Raw genomic sequence first — 16,498 nt, 5'->3', positions numbered from 1 at the left:
AGTGAAATAGTTTTGTTTTATAAATAAAGATATATTAATCAAAAACTTTTTGTAGTGCAAAATTTAACAAAGCATCTACTCCTTCGATTGGAATGGGTTATAAATACGCGTGTTTTGAAGTATATGACGTCATCAAAAATTCAAAATGGCGGGCGGTAACTGTCACAAAATAAACTTGACAAACATCTGTAACTAGTTAGTTTGTAATTAATTTATGACTGATTTATCGCTTAAGAATTAAATTAATATGTAATATTATTTTACACTTACAAATATAATACGTGTAGTGGAAAACATTGTTGCATAGTTATTTAGTTTAAAACTAATTTATCTGTCAATATATATTAAAACACTGCTCACGTACATAATTTTTCAAAGTCGTGGCTGAAATTAATGAACTATTTTTAAAAACGTTTAAATTTTTTTTAAAACTGTTTACAGTTTTTATTTAACTGGAGTTTTTAGAGAATACGCCTTGTTCCACTACTCACAAAGGCTGTACTGTGGATTGGATACATGGGGCAGAATTTCATTAAATACGTCCAGGTACTCACGATGCCTTCATCTCGGAGCACGTGATGAATTATTTAATTCGACCTTTCGATGTAGTGTATAGTGAAAGTATTTTTTTTCAGCCTTTTGCCGTATACTGCTGGACAAAAGCAAAAAAAAGTATTTATATACTCTAGCCACGCTTGCCACGTCAATGGTTTTAATTTAACGTGTGAAACAAGGCATAAGATGTTAATATTATATAAAAAAAGTCTAAGTTGATATGAAAACTGAGTATATTATTCGAGTTTGAAATTGAATTGAGTTTGTTTCGAACTCTCAATCATCGGTTAAGATTCACATATTTCGCATCATCTCGTACCAATATATAACACTATGAAATTAATACATAGCATGTAATGTCAACATAAACGTAATTAAAGTTGATAATGTTTATGTAAATCGTACATCGCAAAATTAATTCTGATGAAATGTTTTCTATACAAAGTCATCCAGCTATCTAGACTTAGTCGCGAATGCAATCACTAGACTTTATGAGCGAAGTTCGAGTCGCATTAAATTGCACTTATCTCTTTACTTTTACAAGAATAAATTGCTTTAAAACAGTTTGTTTTAAAGTAAAGTCTTATAAGAAACACTACAAAGATAACTATGAATAGTTACGGCTTTCCTTACAAATGTTGTTCAGGGAGAGATTAGTTAAACAATGCTGTGTCTTCTTCTATCAAATGTCGAAACAATGATGTCAGAAAGAGAGATATCAATATTCGACACTCGCTAAACGGCATTTATAAGTGCATATATTCATTTGCAATGTATTAAATCGTTTTAAGAATTTGGTTAAAATCGACTTAGACAGACTTAGTTACAAGTGAGCTAGCTGTAAACCGTGTAAAAGAAAACTATTTATAAACAATAAATTATAATATATGTTACATACATACTTAACCATTTTTGAAAAAAAGTCTTATAAACAATATCTGATTATTTCTCTATATGATAGAGATTATATTGTTTATTAGAGAAAATGAAACAGTTCAGGATAATCATAATATTTTTATTTGTAAATATACAAAGTTACAAGAAATTATAAAAAATATAAATAATATACACATTCCATTTTTAAATTATATTTTAATATTAAATAAATTGAGAACGTAATTAATATTGTGATATAATATTTTGTATCTATTTTGTTATTGAGATCATAACAGCTTAATAAAAATCTAAAAGGTCAAATGTTATATAAAATTGAATCCTCGTGCATTATATTATTGACTAAATAATTTTATTACGTTACCATATATGCCCTGCGGTTTCAACTGCATATGGGTTATCTGATACAAAAATAATTATTAAAATCAGACAAATGACTGTTACACTCCCGTCTCATATATGGCACATAAAGCCATTGGTCCTGCGCTTGAACTATTTTCCGTATTGTCGTTTTCTTATCGAACTATATGAGTGAGTGTATATTCGTTACATAAATAAATGAATTGAGCTAAGTGGATCATTAACAGTTTACTTTTTAGTAATAAATACATGTTAAAAATTAAATGAATTGTATTAAATATAAACTCTGGCTCAAAGTCAGCGACCCTGAAATGATGTCTGTTTCATATTTACATTTGAATGTTTGTAATCTTATGTAAACGTATCGGTTACCTTTAAAATAACCTCAATTTTGTAACGGTTTTGTAAGTCATTTATTGAACATGATCATTTTGATGATGAATCCGATGAGATCGGTACGAGGTCACTACAGGACCAGGGTTTACGTGCTCTCTGAGTCATGAGTTTCAACAACCGCTCTCTGGGCTTGTACTAAAAATATCTCGACGGCAAAATCTAATAACCTTTAAAATGCCGAATATGGTAATGAATCCAGGCTTACCAGCTAGCCTCTTCGAGCCTTATACATATAAAATTATTGATATATTTATATGTAGAGAATATAGTTAATATAATAAAATGGGATGAGCAGACACGAAAAGTTGAAACGTATTTTTGTTTTTGCTGTCACCGATGGGCCTATATGGGACGTGCACATATTAAGGAACGATCGTTAAATCGGCCGCTATTGAGCGTTAATTTCCTTATTGTAATGTCAAATAAAATTTTGCAACATGCATTATCCATTTGAAAAAGCAGCGTGGTGGAATATACTCCAAACCCTCTTTTTAACAGGATTGCCTTTGTAAATATAGATATACCGTTACTTAATTTTTATTACTAAAACAAGTTTTGAATTGCGTAAAACTTAAAGACACATTATACATTCCAAGGTAAAACAAAACAAAATTTGTTTTTTATTTATGTTAAAAACTTTTAACATTTAAACGTACGTGTTGAGTATTAAATTAATTATAGCATTTTTTCCAAGATATGCGATTGACGTCAATTATTATATTTATTATTTAAAAGTATATAACGTAACAGCCTTTCTTTGTATAATTAGGCGGTAGGTAGGTATTGCTGTGTAAAGGACAAACAAATTACTATACATTAGATCAGTACATAAAAAATTTACATATGTTAATATTTTATTTAAAATAATACCTTTTCAATTACTGTTGAAATCTCTCAAATTATATTTCTTATTATTTGAAATGGTTAAGTACAATTGTTTTTAAATATACCTGCTACACCATTCAAATAAAAGCCATTTAATACATCAGTTGTTTGCGATAAGGAATGGCTTAACGGCTATGAATTACTTTGTAAACAAAAATTGCCACACCCGGTCTATCTTAATTGCACTTAACGGTTAGACTTAGAAATAAACAAAGGCGTTAACTCGAAATTGAAGCACTTTAGACTATAATCTAATCGCTTCTCAAAACCTTCCACGAATTTATCAATTATTTAAAACCTTTGTTGGAACAAAGGCTTCATTTTCGAACAGTCATAATTATTATGTAACGTTTCTACAAGTAACGTTTGAGTTTAGCGTTGAGAATAAAGTTGCACTTATTTTGTTATATCTGCGTGCATGCATAGCTTCAAACATATACATGACTGTATTTACTGGTAACGGTCATTAAACAAAAAGCAATTTTGTACAAGTTTATTAGTTCAAAGAATTCATTCATTCTTCGCTTCATTTTATATACACATTTCGTAAATTCTTTCAGTTAAGTCCATGTTTTATGTTTTTTTTAATATTTTCTATTTTTTTTATCTCCAAAGACTGTGATTTGGTGGATTCCATGCTGCATCACAATTAAAATTTCTGAATTACAATTTTTGTTTGTCTCCTTTCTTGTCGTGGAAGCTGAACTTGTGTATTGGTAATCATTCGGTCATATCATATTAAATTATATAAATACGTATATATATATATATTACAACAATGTTTATCTGCCTATATATACAACTATTGCGATCAGAACAAGCTGTATATATTCTGACCTTTCACGGAGGTCACAAAAAATTATAAGTCAATAACGAATGTGACTTGTATGTTGAAACCAATGCCAGAGGAAGTTTTAAGCATCGTTTGTTAGTTAATAGTAATCTCAAAAATTTGATGGTAATTATATATTAAGGTTATATTATAAAAAACTTTAGTTAAAATGCTTGTCTAAAAACAGGGGACTGGTTCATTATTCCGAAAATTCTTTGAATAATGATTCATTCATTCGATACATTATTATTGACGTTTTATTCAATAATTTTTAAATTGTTTATATTTTATATTATAATCACTATTTTTTATAAACTTGATAGACGGACAGGCAAATGGGCCTGCTCGTAAGTGGTCACCACCATCCATATACATTGGCGTTGTAAGAAATATTAACCTTTCTTGACATATCACCCCTCAAACCGGAACACAACAGTACTAAGTATTGCTGTTTAGTAGAAAAACTATTGAGTGGAAACTATCTACCTAGTTAATTCAATAATAATATAATTATTATTTACTTTGGCGTCGTCACTGATTATAATTATTGAACTTTATCACAAAAAATACTAAACGAAATTCCTATAATTGATAACAAATATTTCCTATGACGTCATTCGAAATTCCCATGAGCGAAATTTAAACTCGCCGTTTAATCAAGTAAATTGAATTAAAGTAACACATTTTAAGCGAACAAAAAGCATAACTATAATAAATGTATATTTATTCTTCTTCTTTTCTTTTTAGTAATTAATCCCGAACCCGATTCTGTTGTAATCTAACTTCGTCTATTCTATATATTTTCGGATCCGAACTAAACAGACATGATTTTACAATATAGTGTATTGTCGAAAGTATATAGTGTCAAACTTAATTGTATTACAAATAAATATAATACAATGACTTCTTCTTCAACCTACAAGCTTTTTCGATCTTTTCTCTGTTGTCGTGTCATTTATATTAAAATTATAAAAACAATGATATTTTTCTTTATACTATTGTGTACACATCATTTAAAAGGATAATTTCTATTATATACATACTGTATTTGATTAAACTGAATTGGTGTATTCTTAACACTGCTGCATAGCTTATAAAATAGATCTCGATGACGTATATTCGAACGATCGTGACAATAAATGTTATTGAATATTTTTCTGTGAAGAAAATCTTAGTTATATTACGAAATAATTAAGCTAGTACAGATAGATACATTGCCGTGTTTCGGAAACAAGGTATAAGCGTTGGTCTTGCACTTGATCTCTTTCCGTACAAGTTGAACCCCCCAACCTCCCTATTGGACTGTGGGAAAGAAGAAAGTTTTTTTTTCTTTTTATAGAATAGGAAGGTGGACGAGCATGTGGGCCACCTGATGGTAAGTGGTCACCAAACGCCCTTAGACATTGGTATTGTAAGAAATGTCAACCATCGTTTATAGCCAATGCGCCACCAACCTTGGGAATTAAGATTTTATGTCCCTTGTGCCTGTAATTACACTGGCTCACTCACCCTTCAAACCGGAACATAACAGTATCAAGTATTGCTGTTTTGCGGTAGAATATCTGATGAGTGGGTGGTACCTACCCAGACGAGCTTGCACAAAGCCCTACCACCAGTAAAGTACACAAGTACGTAATCACTAAAATATCTCCCTTATAATTCTCTTGTCTTAGGGATTAACTTTAGTTGCGGAAATTCGGTAATATTTGAATCACGGATATTAAATAATTCGTTCAAATTCTTCGTCCAATGTCTTACGAAATTTAATAACAGTTGTTAATAACTTGACATTCAAATAACTTTTGATCTTTAGTTTGTTGTTTTATTATTTTATACGCTTATTATAAAATTAAAAAATATAGTAGCTTCGTTAGTTCAGATCTCCGATTACATGTATGATTCTGAGATCAGACTTCTCAGTACCCTGGAATCTTTTACTAACGGGTACAATAAATAAAATAATCAAATTTATTATTTCCTTTGAAACATTTTGAGTATTTGAGGTAAACTCTAGTCAAAGCATCTAAGATAAAATTAATCACAATCATTTATAGTAGCGAAGTAATTCCAAGAATATCATTAGCTAATTTCATGAACAATGTTTAGTCATCACTTTGTTTTAATAAGCAATTTTTTTAAGCATGACGTATATTTGCATTTAATTATGACACCATATATATTAAGAACTCACGTTGTGACATTTTAAAGGCATGATTTAAAAAAGGAACCAATTGAATTTTAAAATGAAACAATGATTATATATACAATGATTATATATATATATACCTGATATATACCGCTATATGTTTGGGTCACATGCTTATATGCAGGTTTGTAGTTGATATAATAATAATACTCTAATGTTGTATATACTGAACATTATATAAATAAAGATTGATCCAGTTAAGTAATCATAAAAATCAAACATGTGGTTTTCGACAAATCGTGTACACGTATAAATGGTTATATGATATATGGGGATGATTAGAGAATTTTTATTTATAGTGTGGGCGGACGAGCATATGGGCCACCTGATGGTAAGTGGTCAACAACGCCCATAGACATTGAAATTGTAAGAAATGTTAACCATCGCTTACATCACCAATGCGCCACCAACCTTGGGAGCTTTTTTTTTTATATGCGCCGGGATGGCAAATAACTCTACTCCACCTGATGGTAAGTGGTAGTAGAGTCCAAACGCGACGAAGGCTAGTACAGTCGGGAAGAATGTTCTGTACCAGCCGTCCCCGCCTTGCCGGCTCGCAAGATGCCTCTTCACGCCTCGTTTGAAGGAACCTGGGTTGTAAGAGGAGGGGAACACGTGAGCTGCTAAGGAATTCCATTTTTTGGAAGTGCGACAAAGAAATGAGTTGCCAAATTTCTTTGTGCGCGATAGAATTGATGTCACAGTTAGGCGGTGACATCGAGAGCCAGCTCGCGTAGACTTATGAAGGAATACAGAAAAGGATATGATGGATATGAATATGAAGGAAGGGGGAAGCAGGAATTAGAGAGAATAATTCCTAAGATGTTATGTCCCTTGTGCCTGTAATTACACTGACTCAATCACCCTTCAAACTAGAATACAACTGGAATTGCTGTTTTGTGGTAGAATATCTAATGAGTGGGTGGTTGCACAAAGCCAGCACAGACGAGCTTGCACAAAGCCCCACCAGTTATCTTCCCATTTTTTAAGTCTTAAATATCTGATTACGGTGATAACCAACATTTCAAATATTTTTTCTTTTTAATGAAGATATTTAGAACGATAGTATTTTTAATAATATGTTGTAACGTTTGAGGAAATGATAACAATGCACCAAGTCTCCATATAATGGTATTATAACCACCATAAAAATATTCTTCGTAGAATATAATTTTTTTTTCAAACAATTGTTTCAGAAGATTGAGTGTTTATAATTGATCATATTTTTGCAGTTTACAGTAGAGTCGTAAATAATACGTGTTGTAATTGCGATGTTGTTCAATTTTAGTCTCTATTTACATCAACTTAAAGTTCTTGCTTGTTATGAATAGAATCATTCGTAGTATTTAGTACTAAGCCTAAAGAATTCTTTGAAATCCTCGGGATTCGTTATACTGTTAATATTATAGATGATTAAATATCTATTCTTTAAATGTAATGTTTTAACTCAATCGTTTTTTATTTGAAATTGATTTCATTTCTTCTAATGAATGAATATGAATTTTGCGTGTCAGTTTTATTAATATTAATTACAAATTACGTTTTCAAGAATTTATATAGTTTAAAAAACAAATTCAGTTGATACATAAATAATGTACTTATTTTTACTCCGTTGAATGGGTAGCTTTAAATAAAACATATCTTTTAAAATTACTTATCTTTTAAATTGATTCAAAATAGCTTTTAAGAGCATATTCGTTTAAAGTGTGCTTTTAAGTTTAAAAGCTCAGTGATGCCTTTCTGGATTCAACTCCACGATTAAGACTCACGTGTTCAATCTAATGAGTTTTCTCCTCTACATGAACAAATAAATATATTTCGCAAGAACAGCGGCTATGTACAAGAAAATCAATCCATAGGGACGACTTTACTCAGTCAGCCCTTTGGATATAATTAATATGTGTTTGTTTTAGTGCTTGATTTGTCTTCTAATTACGTTCTGAAGTTATTTTCATTTGGATAAATATTAGATGATTTTATTTTAGTTTAAATTATAGAATATATGAATAAAAATTATTGTAAAATGTCAGTTACAATTTCAATAAAGACTATATATTTGTCGGATATGCTATTTACAATCGATATCGGTATTATCACGTATGAACGAATTATTTTAGTTTTTATTTTTATTTATTTCTTAAGAAATGTTTATGCGTTCGGATTCATACTGCAATAGGTGATGATATTTTTTATTATTATATTTTTCTTGCCGGTTCTTCTCGATAGAATCAACATTCCGAACCGGTGATAGCTTTACATTTAATTCAGTACTGTAACATGAAAATTCAGAAGTGTCATTAATGTCTACTTGGGTAAAGAATAATTGATTTGATGCCAAAGTTTATGTATTCTAAAACAAGGCTTCTATTTAATTATGAGATTATTACATAATTAATCATTTTATACAACCCTGTTAACAAAGTCGAGATGGCCCAGTGGTAAGAACGCGTGAATCTTAACCGATGGACGTGGGTTCAAACCCGGGCAATCACCTCTCAATTTTGTGTACTTAATTTCTGTTATAATTCGTCTCGTGCTTTACGGTGAAGGAAAACATCGCGAGGAAACCTGCATGTGTCTAATTTCATCGAAATTCTGCTACATGTGTATTCCATTGGAGCAGTGTGGTGGAATAAGCTCCAAACCTTCTTCTCAAAAGGGAGAGGAGGCCTTAGCCCAGCAGTGGGTCATTTACAGGCTGTTACTGTATACAACCCCGCCCTTTTCGTATACAGTATTTCGTATACAGTATCACCTATTAAATTAACTATAGAATTAAGAATTATAATTTTGTTATATCATATTAATAATAATTATATTGTAAGCAAAATTAGGTGTATTACACTTATTCATATATAAAAATTATTCATAGTGTTACAGATAGCAACCATTTTCTAGAAGATGTCTCTTGTAAAACAGGATTAATATCTTCAGATAAAATTATTTAACAATAACATTGATAGAATTTGGGTTATATGCATTTTTTTCTAACAATACACTTTTCTTGGTTTTTAAGATAAATTGCACGCAAATATCAAAACCATACTGAAACAATTGTGCGCATTTTAAGAGTGAACGATAACAAAGATTTATAATAAGTTATGTTCATTAACATGAAGTAGGTAATAAGTGTTGCATTTTATAACTTAATGCGTAATATTTGCATGAATATCTACGTACAGTTTGCATTGTAATTGTTTCCTTATACTTTAAATGGTAGCTTAAGGACAGGACACATCTTGACAATGACTTATTAACTGTCACTAGTCACAACAAAAAGTACTGAGAGTCCAGACGGCCCAGTGACTTCAGCTCATCTTAACAGATTGCAGGTTTTTTTGGCAAGCACCAGTATGTAAGCATCTGCTTTATTTATGTCTATCATTCATCACATACAATGAAGGGCAATATCGTGAGGAAAATCTTTATGTGTCGTAATTGATCATGTCACATGTATACTCCGAAGAAAAACAACGTGGTTTAATAATCTCTCCACTATCACTTAACTATCGACTAGAAAGAAAGCCTTTACCCACAAATGGGATATTAACGGACTGCTATTTCACTTTGTTCCGATAAAAATATTGTATTTATATATATTTGTATTGTTTAAATACTATTTACGCAAGTAACAGTCACTGCTTAAACAAAAAATGTATTCATAACATAATATGAGTAATTATTATTTCTAAAACAATCTAAAAACACTGAGAAATAGAAATTTAAATGGCAATATATTTAATATAAAAATTAATTCATAAACTTCTTATTGAATGTATTATTCAATTTTTGTGTTAAATTATTACAACCATTAAACTTATTTCATAATTACAGTTTGTTTGTCTTAAGTTAATATTGTTCGGTAAAACATATTTTTATTTTTAAATATTTTATGCTGAGTATGAAGCAATTATATACTTTCATAATATCGTGAGCGAGGCAAACAAGTGAATTCGATTAATGCAATGCGTCAATTATAACTATTTACGCTTTACATAATTATGGTTAAATCAATTTTTGTCACAAATATCCTTAAGTTACGCTTAAGGATTATTGATTTATGAATAAAATATTTACTCACCAATCCTTGAATTCTTGGAAACATGTTGTTTTGAAAATTCACTATAATCACAATAATAGAACACTAAAAACTTTAAAACATCGATAATATAGCACAATGAACTTTTATCACAAACACGCACTGAGTAACCGTAAATATAATGTCATTATGAGAGTTCGGTACGGCGTTCCTCAAGGCGCAGGACTCGGGTCGCTACTGTATATAGTGTACGTGCGCACGAGTCGACGCGTCGAATGCTTATGGTTGCAGTTTACGCATAGCCGGCATACGCGTGAATCACACGTCGTCTAAAGTGGGGAGTGATGTCCCTTTATCTGAAAGTACATAGAATTGCAAACAGTGATTTTTTTTCGACAATAACTCGATAAGTTTGTATTTAAGTGTCCTTTGTTGATATGTGGTCTGTCTTTGTTATGCGAGAAAGTGAAAAATGAGAACGTCAATCGCTGTTATGATGTTGTCACACGATTTATATCTAGGTCATATTTAGATATGTCACCAATCGATAAGTTTATTAATGTTCTAAAGTAAAATTGCGTATTCATATGCAAAATCAACGAATTACTCAAAGCGTTATTAAATATTTGCATCATTATTTTGTAATGTTATTTTATCTGTGCTACATGTGAACAAAGAGATTTCTTGTCACAGCGTACGTCTTGTGGATTTCATTAGCACTTTAGTAGGTCGAGATATATTGCATCTTACCGTATTAGTCGTTCATGCAATCTGGAAGATATTGTGCTAGGTCTATTTCGTAGTTTGAGTCGCTATTTTTCCTTTTTTCTATAGATGTAAAGGCACGTAGCCTTCAGTCAAAATAATATTGTTATATTTGATTAATACTATTTCAGAAACCATTTTCGTTTTGGACATTAGCTTAGCCAAAAACTAACCATAATTTTTCAATTAAAACAGATTTCCAATATAATTATATAAAAATTATTGTTGCATTCACGATGCATAGTATTTGCAATAATTATGTTTTGTACTTTGACTGCCTCGTTGGTCTAGTGGCTTGATGGAAGGTCGCAGATCCGGAGGTCCTGGGTTCAATTCCCAGGTCCATCGGATTATGAGAGTTAGGGAATAGAGAGTTCACCTGTGTTTGCGCACACACTTGTGCACTATAATATCTCCTGCGTAGTGGACTAATCTCTCTAGATATTGGCCGCCATGGCGATATCGGTCTAGAGGACATTATTATTATTATTATGTTTTGTATACTTGAAACACCGACTAATTTAAATATAAACAGCAGCGGCTTAAAAAAATGTTTTATTTCACTTTGACAGTTCATCATCTAATGTCCATTTTGTAGTCAGAGATATTATTAATTACTTTAAATGTATTCAATTTTTCGTGGTTCTGACTGTCAATATTTATATGGTAGGTAACTTAATTTACCTTTTACGTAAGTATCAGCTAAACAATAGTCACTTCAGATTTATGGGCTGTCACAAATACAACATTTATGATCGAAAGGGCTTTGCGACATTCGACTTTGGAAGTCCGTGTCACCTTTCTCTCCCTCAATACATAACAGCATGTGCAATGTTATCGGACTTAAAAAAATTACATATCGTATAATTAAATTTCATTGTGGTATTGCTTATGAGTGATCTAAAGTTCCAAAAAAAATTTTTTTTATAGAATAGGTAGGCGGACGTGCATATGGGTCAACTGATGGAAAGTGGTCACCAAACGCCCTTAGACATTGGCATTGTAAGAAATGTCAACCATCGCTTACATAGCCAATGCGCCACCAACCTTGGGAAGATTTTATGTCCCTTGTGCCTGTAATTACACTGGCTCACTCACCCTTCAAACCGGAACACAACAATATCAAGTATTGCTGTTTTGCGGTAGAATATCTGATGAGTGGGTGGTACCTACCCAGGCGAGCTTGCACAAAGCCCTACCACCAGTAAATGTTTTTCATTAGAAATTAGTTCTTAACACATACTGTTATTGAGTTTACAAATAAAATTTTTTTTTTCCTTGTCTACCACTAGTTAGGTAATAATTGTTTTGTAGAAGCTAGTCAAACTGATCAAGTTTGAGTAGCTTCTACAAAACAATTATTTATTTTTGCTGCTGAAGAGAAATATTTTTATTATCTACTTCTCTATGAAGTATTACTACAGTTACAAGCGACATAACAATGATTAGAAGACAATATCTGATTTAAGTCTTTAGAGATTTTAGGTCCTAATTTGCGGGAAAAAATGTCATATCAACTTTACGTGTCAATTACTCATCTTTACATTATCAATAAAAATATTGATAATATAATTGTTAAATAGATAAAATGCGCATTTATTTTCTTTGTAATTAAACATATTTATTGTATTTATTTAATATCTTGTATAAAACCACTTATAATATATATATTAGCCTTTGAAAGAAGAATCAGAAATACAATAGGTGTTTTCATGTGTGATTTATATAATATAATATGTAGAGCAAAAAGAATAAAAGACCTAACATTTATCCTTGTTAAACGCCTATTTTTAACACAAACCTCACTAAGTCTCTTAGACTTAATTCCATCAAAGAAACATATTAGTCCTTTGATTGAAACATGAAGTCGTAAAATCAAGAGAAATCCTTTTCATACATATATTTGTATATGTTATATGTCAATTTTGACGCATGCTTCATATAAACCTAAATTTGTTACAAACATTAAAAATACCTACCTGCAATTGTACAAAATACTTGCTCATCAGTAAAAAGAATATTTCAAAAAGTCAATTAGATTTATATAGTATATAAAAACAGGATCCAAGGATTTATTAATCTATCATTGTATTGTATCATTTTATTGTTCAAGAAAAATATATCCTCAATTATCCTCAACTTCCTTATCTCTTAACTGCGCAGGCTATTCTTTAATCTACGACTTAACACTTTACTATCGTTTATTTGTTAAGTCCTATCTACGTTTGATTGCATATAATCGATTGTCTATGTACTGTAAATAAATATTCAATTTATCTATAGCTGATAATAATGTCATGTGCTTGTTAATGTCCCTTGTACTCTTGTAGGTTGTGATGTATTTCAATTAACGAGAAGTAGGGAGAGCATAAACATATAAAATCTTTTAAAAAACAGCTTCATCATTTATTTTTATAATTTTTTAGTTATTACTTGGCTGAGTATAGCGGTCCAGAGAGGCAATCGTGCCAGCGTCTTGGATACAATGCCACAGGACAATCTTTTATACGGCGTTTTTTTGCTTTAAATTTGTAATGTGTATTTTGTTCTTTTTATTTTAACTTTGTATATTATAAAAATATCTGTACATAGTTTCAACAAATAAATAAATGTTATTACTAATTTTTTTGATTATTATTGTTTTTGATTGTGGTTAAAATCAAAGTATGTCAAGGTTATGACGTTGTAAGAAGTAATAATAATTTATATCTTCACCAGTAATTTGAATTCAATTGCGTATCTAATCACTCTAAGATTTACGAATTTTCATAAATACCTAAATCAGCTTTAGTTTTATCGAGTAATAAACATATAGGATAACAATCGCTGTACATACGTCAAAGGAAACACGCTGTATAAAGCCAAGATAAAGTTGATATTTTAATGATTTGTTAAACGAAGATATTTACGATTGATCACATGTAACGTCTTACAGTATTAATATATAATAAAACAGATAGCGGCATTTGTATGTTTGTTTTTGGTTCACGATAAAGTATAATCTTGTGACACGATTGATTTGAAGGGTAGGCTTTCTAGGCCTATGAATTACGATACGGCCATTGATACTAACCCTCACTTATCTCATCGAGTTCAATAAACATTAATTATTATATAATGATCATTTAAAAAACATTAAGAGCGTGCCGATAAGTAGATTTTTTTCTTATTCACTATTATTATTTTTATTATGTTAATAAAATTGTCTTTGATAAAGATCGAGACTATATTGCTCTTAGAATTGTGATGAGTCATCCTACTAATATTATAAATGTGATAGTTTGTTTGTTTGGGTGTTTGTTACACATTCACACAAAAACGACTGGATGGATTTTGATAAAATTTTGAATACAGATAGATTATACCCTAACTTAGCCCATTATCTACTTAACACGTATCATTAATTAATTAAGTTACAGGAAAATAATCGATACCACGATACTTTATACTATTATCTTTATTTTGTTAAGCTATGAATTTTCTTCATAAACCTATTAGTTTGAGCGTATGAATAGAAGTTCCACTAATTACGTCTTCGTCTATATGAATAGTGTTGCCAATTCCAAAATATAGGAAACAGCACAATATTACAACAACGAAAACATAAATAATAGCCACAAAGTAAACTAAGGCGCAATTTCTGCATCGCGAAAGTGATCTACGCTTTTCGCAAAAAAAAAAAAAAACTATGTCAAGTAAACATAAGCAATTTTAAAAGTAAACAAGATATAACCCGGTCATGGTGTCAAGTCATATTTATTTACTTTATTATCACATATATTAATAACCATCGTATTAAGAACGACGATCGCTCTTGATAACACTGACGCGATAAGACGAAGTTGAAGTGATACCGAAAAAATCACATTAATATATCTACGAGCATTTAAATAAACTTTAAGGTCTGTCTGTGATTTCAAACCGACTTTTTTTATAGAATAGGAAGGCGGACGAGCGTATGTACCACCTAATGGTAAGTGGTCCCAACGTCCATAGACATTAGCATTGTAAGAAATGTTAACCATCCCTTACATAACCAATGCGCCACAAACCTTGGGAACTAAGATGTTATGTCCCTTGTGCCCTCAATTACACTGGTTCACTGATCTTTCAAACCGGAGCACAACAATACTAAGAACTGCTGTTTTGCGATAGAATATCTGGTGAGTGGGTGGTACCTACCCAGACGAGCTTGCACAAAGCTCTACCACCAGTACTTTTTTATAGTTGATATCGTTATATTCAATTTGTCTTTGATCTTTGTTTCTCGTTTAAACGTTGTCTTCAAAACGGGTGAAGATTACAAAATTTATATATGAATAGGATTGTTATATTATATACCAAGAAACCGTTTAGTTTACATTTCATTAAAAGCGGCTTTATATATCAAACATATATCAACTTAACAATAATAATGTGTGTAAATAATTACATATCATTATAAATATAGGACTTTGCGAGATTTCTCCGGTATAGAATCATTGTTTTGTTTCCGTTAAAATTGTTAGTTTTTATGATTTGGAATCCTGCACTATATTTTAATTAGTTTATTATATAAGGCTTTTTAACTCTTTAAATATTTGGTTGTCATGTTGTTGTTTTTGTCTTAATATTCTCAGCGAGTATGCAAATCGACAGTTTTTTTTTGTATTTTGTGTTTTATTTTTAACAATCAATAACCAAGAGTAAAACTTATTTTATCGAATAAAGATTTTGACTTTGTCTTCGACTTTGAGTTCTTGTTTATCTAAATTTAATAGTAAAAAATAATGTTCGTATTCATAACAATTTTATGAGTACCATTTATAGAAGATTGTAATTTTATAATATTTTATATATATTTGATTAATTAAAAAAAAAAGCCGAGATGGCCCAGTGGTTAGAACGCGTGAATCTTATCCGATGATGTGGGTTGTGGGTTCAAACCCGGGCAAGCACCACTGAATTTTCATGTGCTTAATTTGTGATTATAATTCATCTCGTGCTTAACGGTGAAGGAAAACATCGTGAGGAAACCTGCATGTGTCTAATTTCATTGAAATTCTGCCACATGTGTATTCTACCAACCCGCATTGGAGCAGCGTGGTGGAATAAGCTCCACAACCTTCTCCTCAAAAGGGAAAGGAGGCCTTAGCCCAGCAGTGGGACATTAACAGGCTGTTACTGTAATTTTTAGGACAGCTTAAGAGAATACCATTTATAGGACTATAAAATTCATGTGTTTAGCCGAGTTAGAAAAAAGATAAAATTTAAAATATCGTTATAAAAAATAAAGAGACCGAAAACACCAACACCAAAATACTGGTGGTAGAGCTTTGTGCAAGGTCGTCTGGGTAGGTACCGCCCACTCATCAGATATTCTACCACAAAACAGCAGTACTTGATATTGTTGTGTTCCGGTTTGAAGGGTGAGTGAGCCAGTGTAATTACAGGCACAAGGGACATAAGCTCTTAGTTCCCAAGGCGGCGCATTGGCCATGTAAGCAATGGGTTAACATTTCTTATAATGCTAATGTCTACGGGCGTTGGTGACCTCAAACCATCAGGTGACCCATATGCTGATCCG

General features: G+C 31.0%; 2 protein-coding genes across 4 annotated transcripts in view; one reads left to right on the top strand and one right to left on the bottom strand.

Moving 5' to 3' along the window:
• Window positions 1–10,467, bottom strand: part of LOC126774475 (probable E3 ubiquitin-protein ligase sinah) — a 58,685-nt gene extending 48,218 nt beyond the window's left edge. The window contains exon 1 of the mRNA XM_050496036.1: window positions 10,210–10,467. Within this exon, the coding sequence (XP_050351993.1) occupies window positions 10,210–10,233 (24 nt within the window). The 5' untranslated portion in view covers window positions 10,234–10,467. The remainder of the gene's footprint in view (window positions 1–10,209) is intronic.
• LOC126774451 (adenylate cyclase type 2-like) overlaps window positions 1–16,498 on the top strand; it is a 206,833-nt gene that overhangs the window by 158,942 nt on the left and 31,393 nt on the right. The gene's annotated exons all lie outside the window — the stretch shown is intronic.

The sequence above is a fragment of the Nymphalis io genome, chromosome 16, assembly GCF_905147045.1.
Source record: "Nymphalis io chromosome 16, ilAglIoxx1.1, whole genome shotgun sequence".
NCBI classification, from domain to species: Eukaryota; Metazoa; Arthropoda; class Insecta; order Lepidoptera; family Nymphalidae; genus Nymphalis; species Nymphalis io.
The sequence above is the reverse complement of the archived record's forward strand: the minus strand, read 5'-3'. Positions and strand labels throughout refer to the sequence as shown.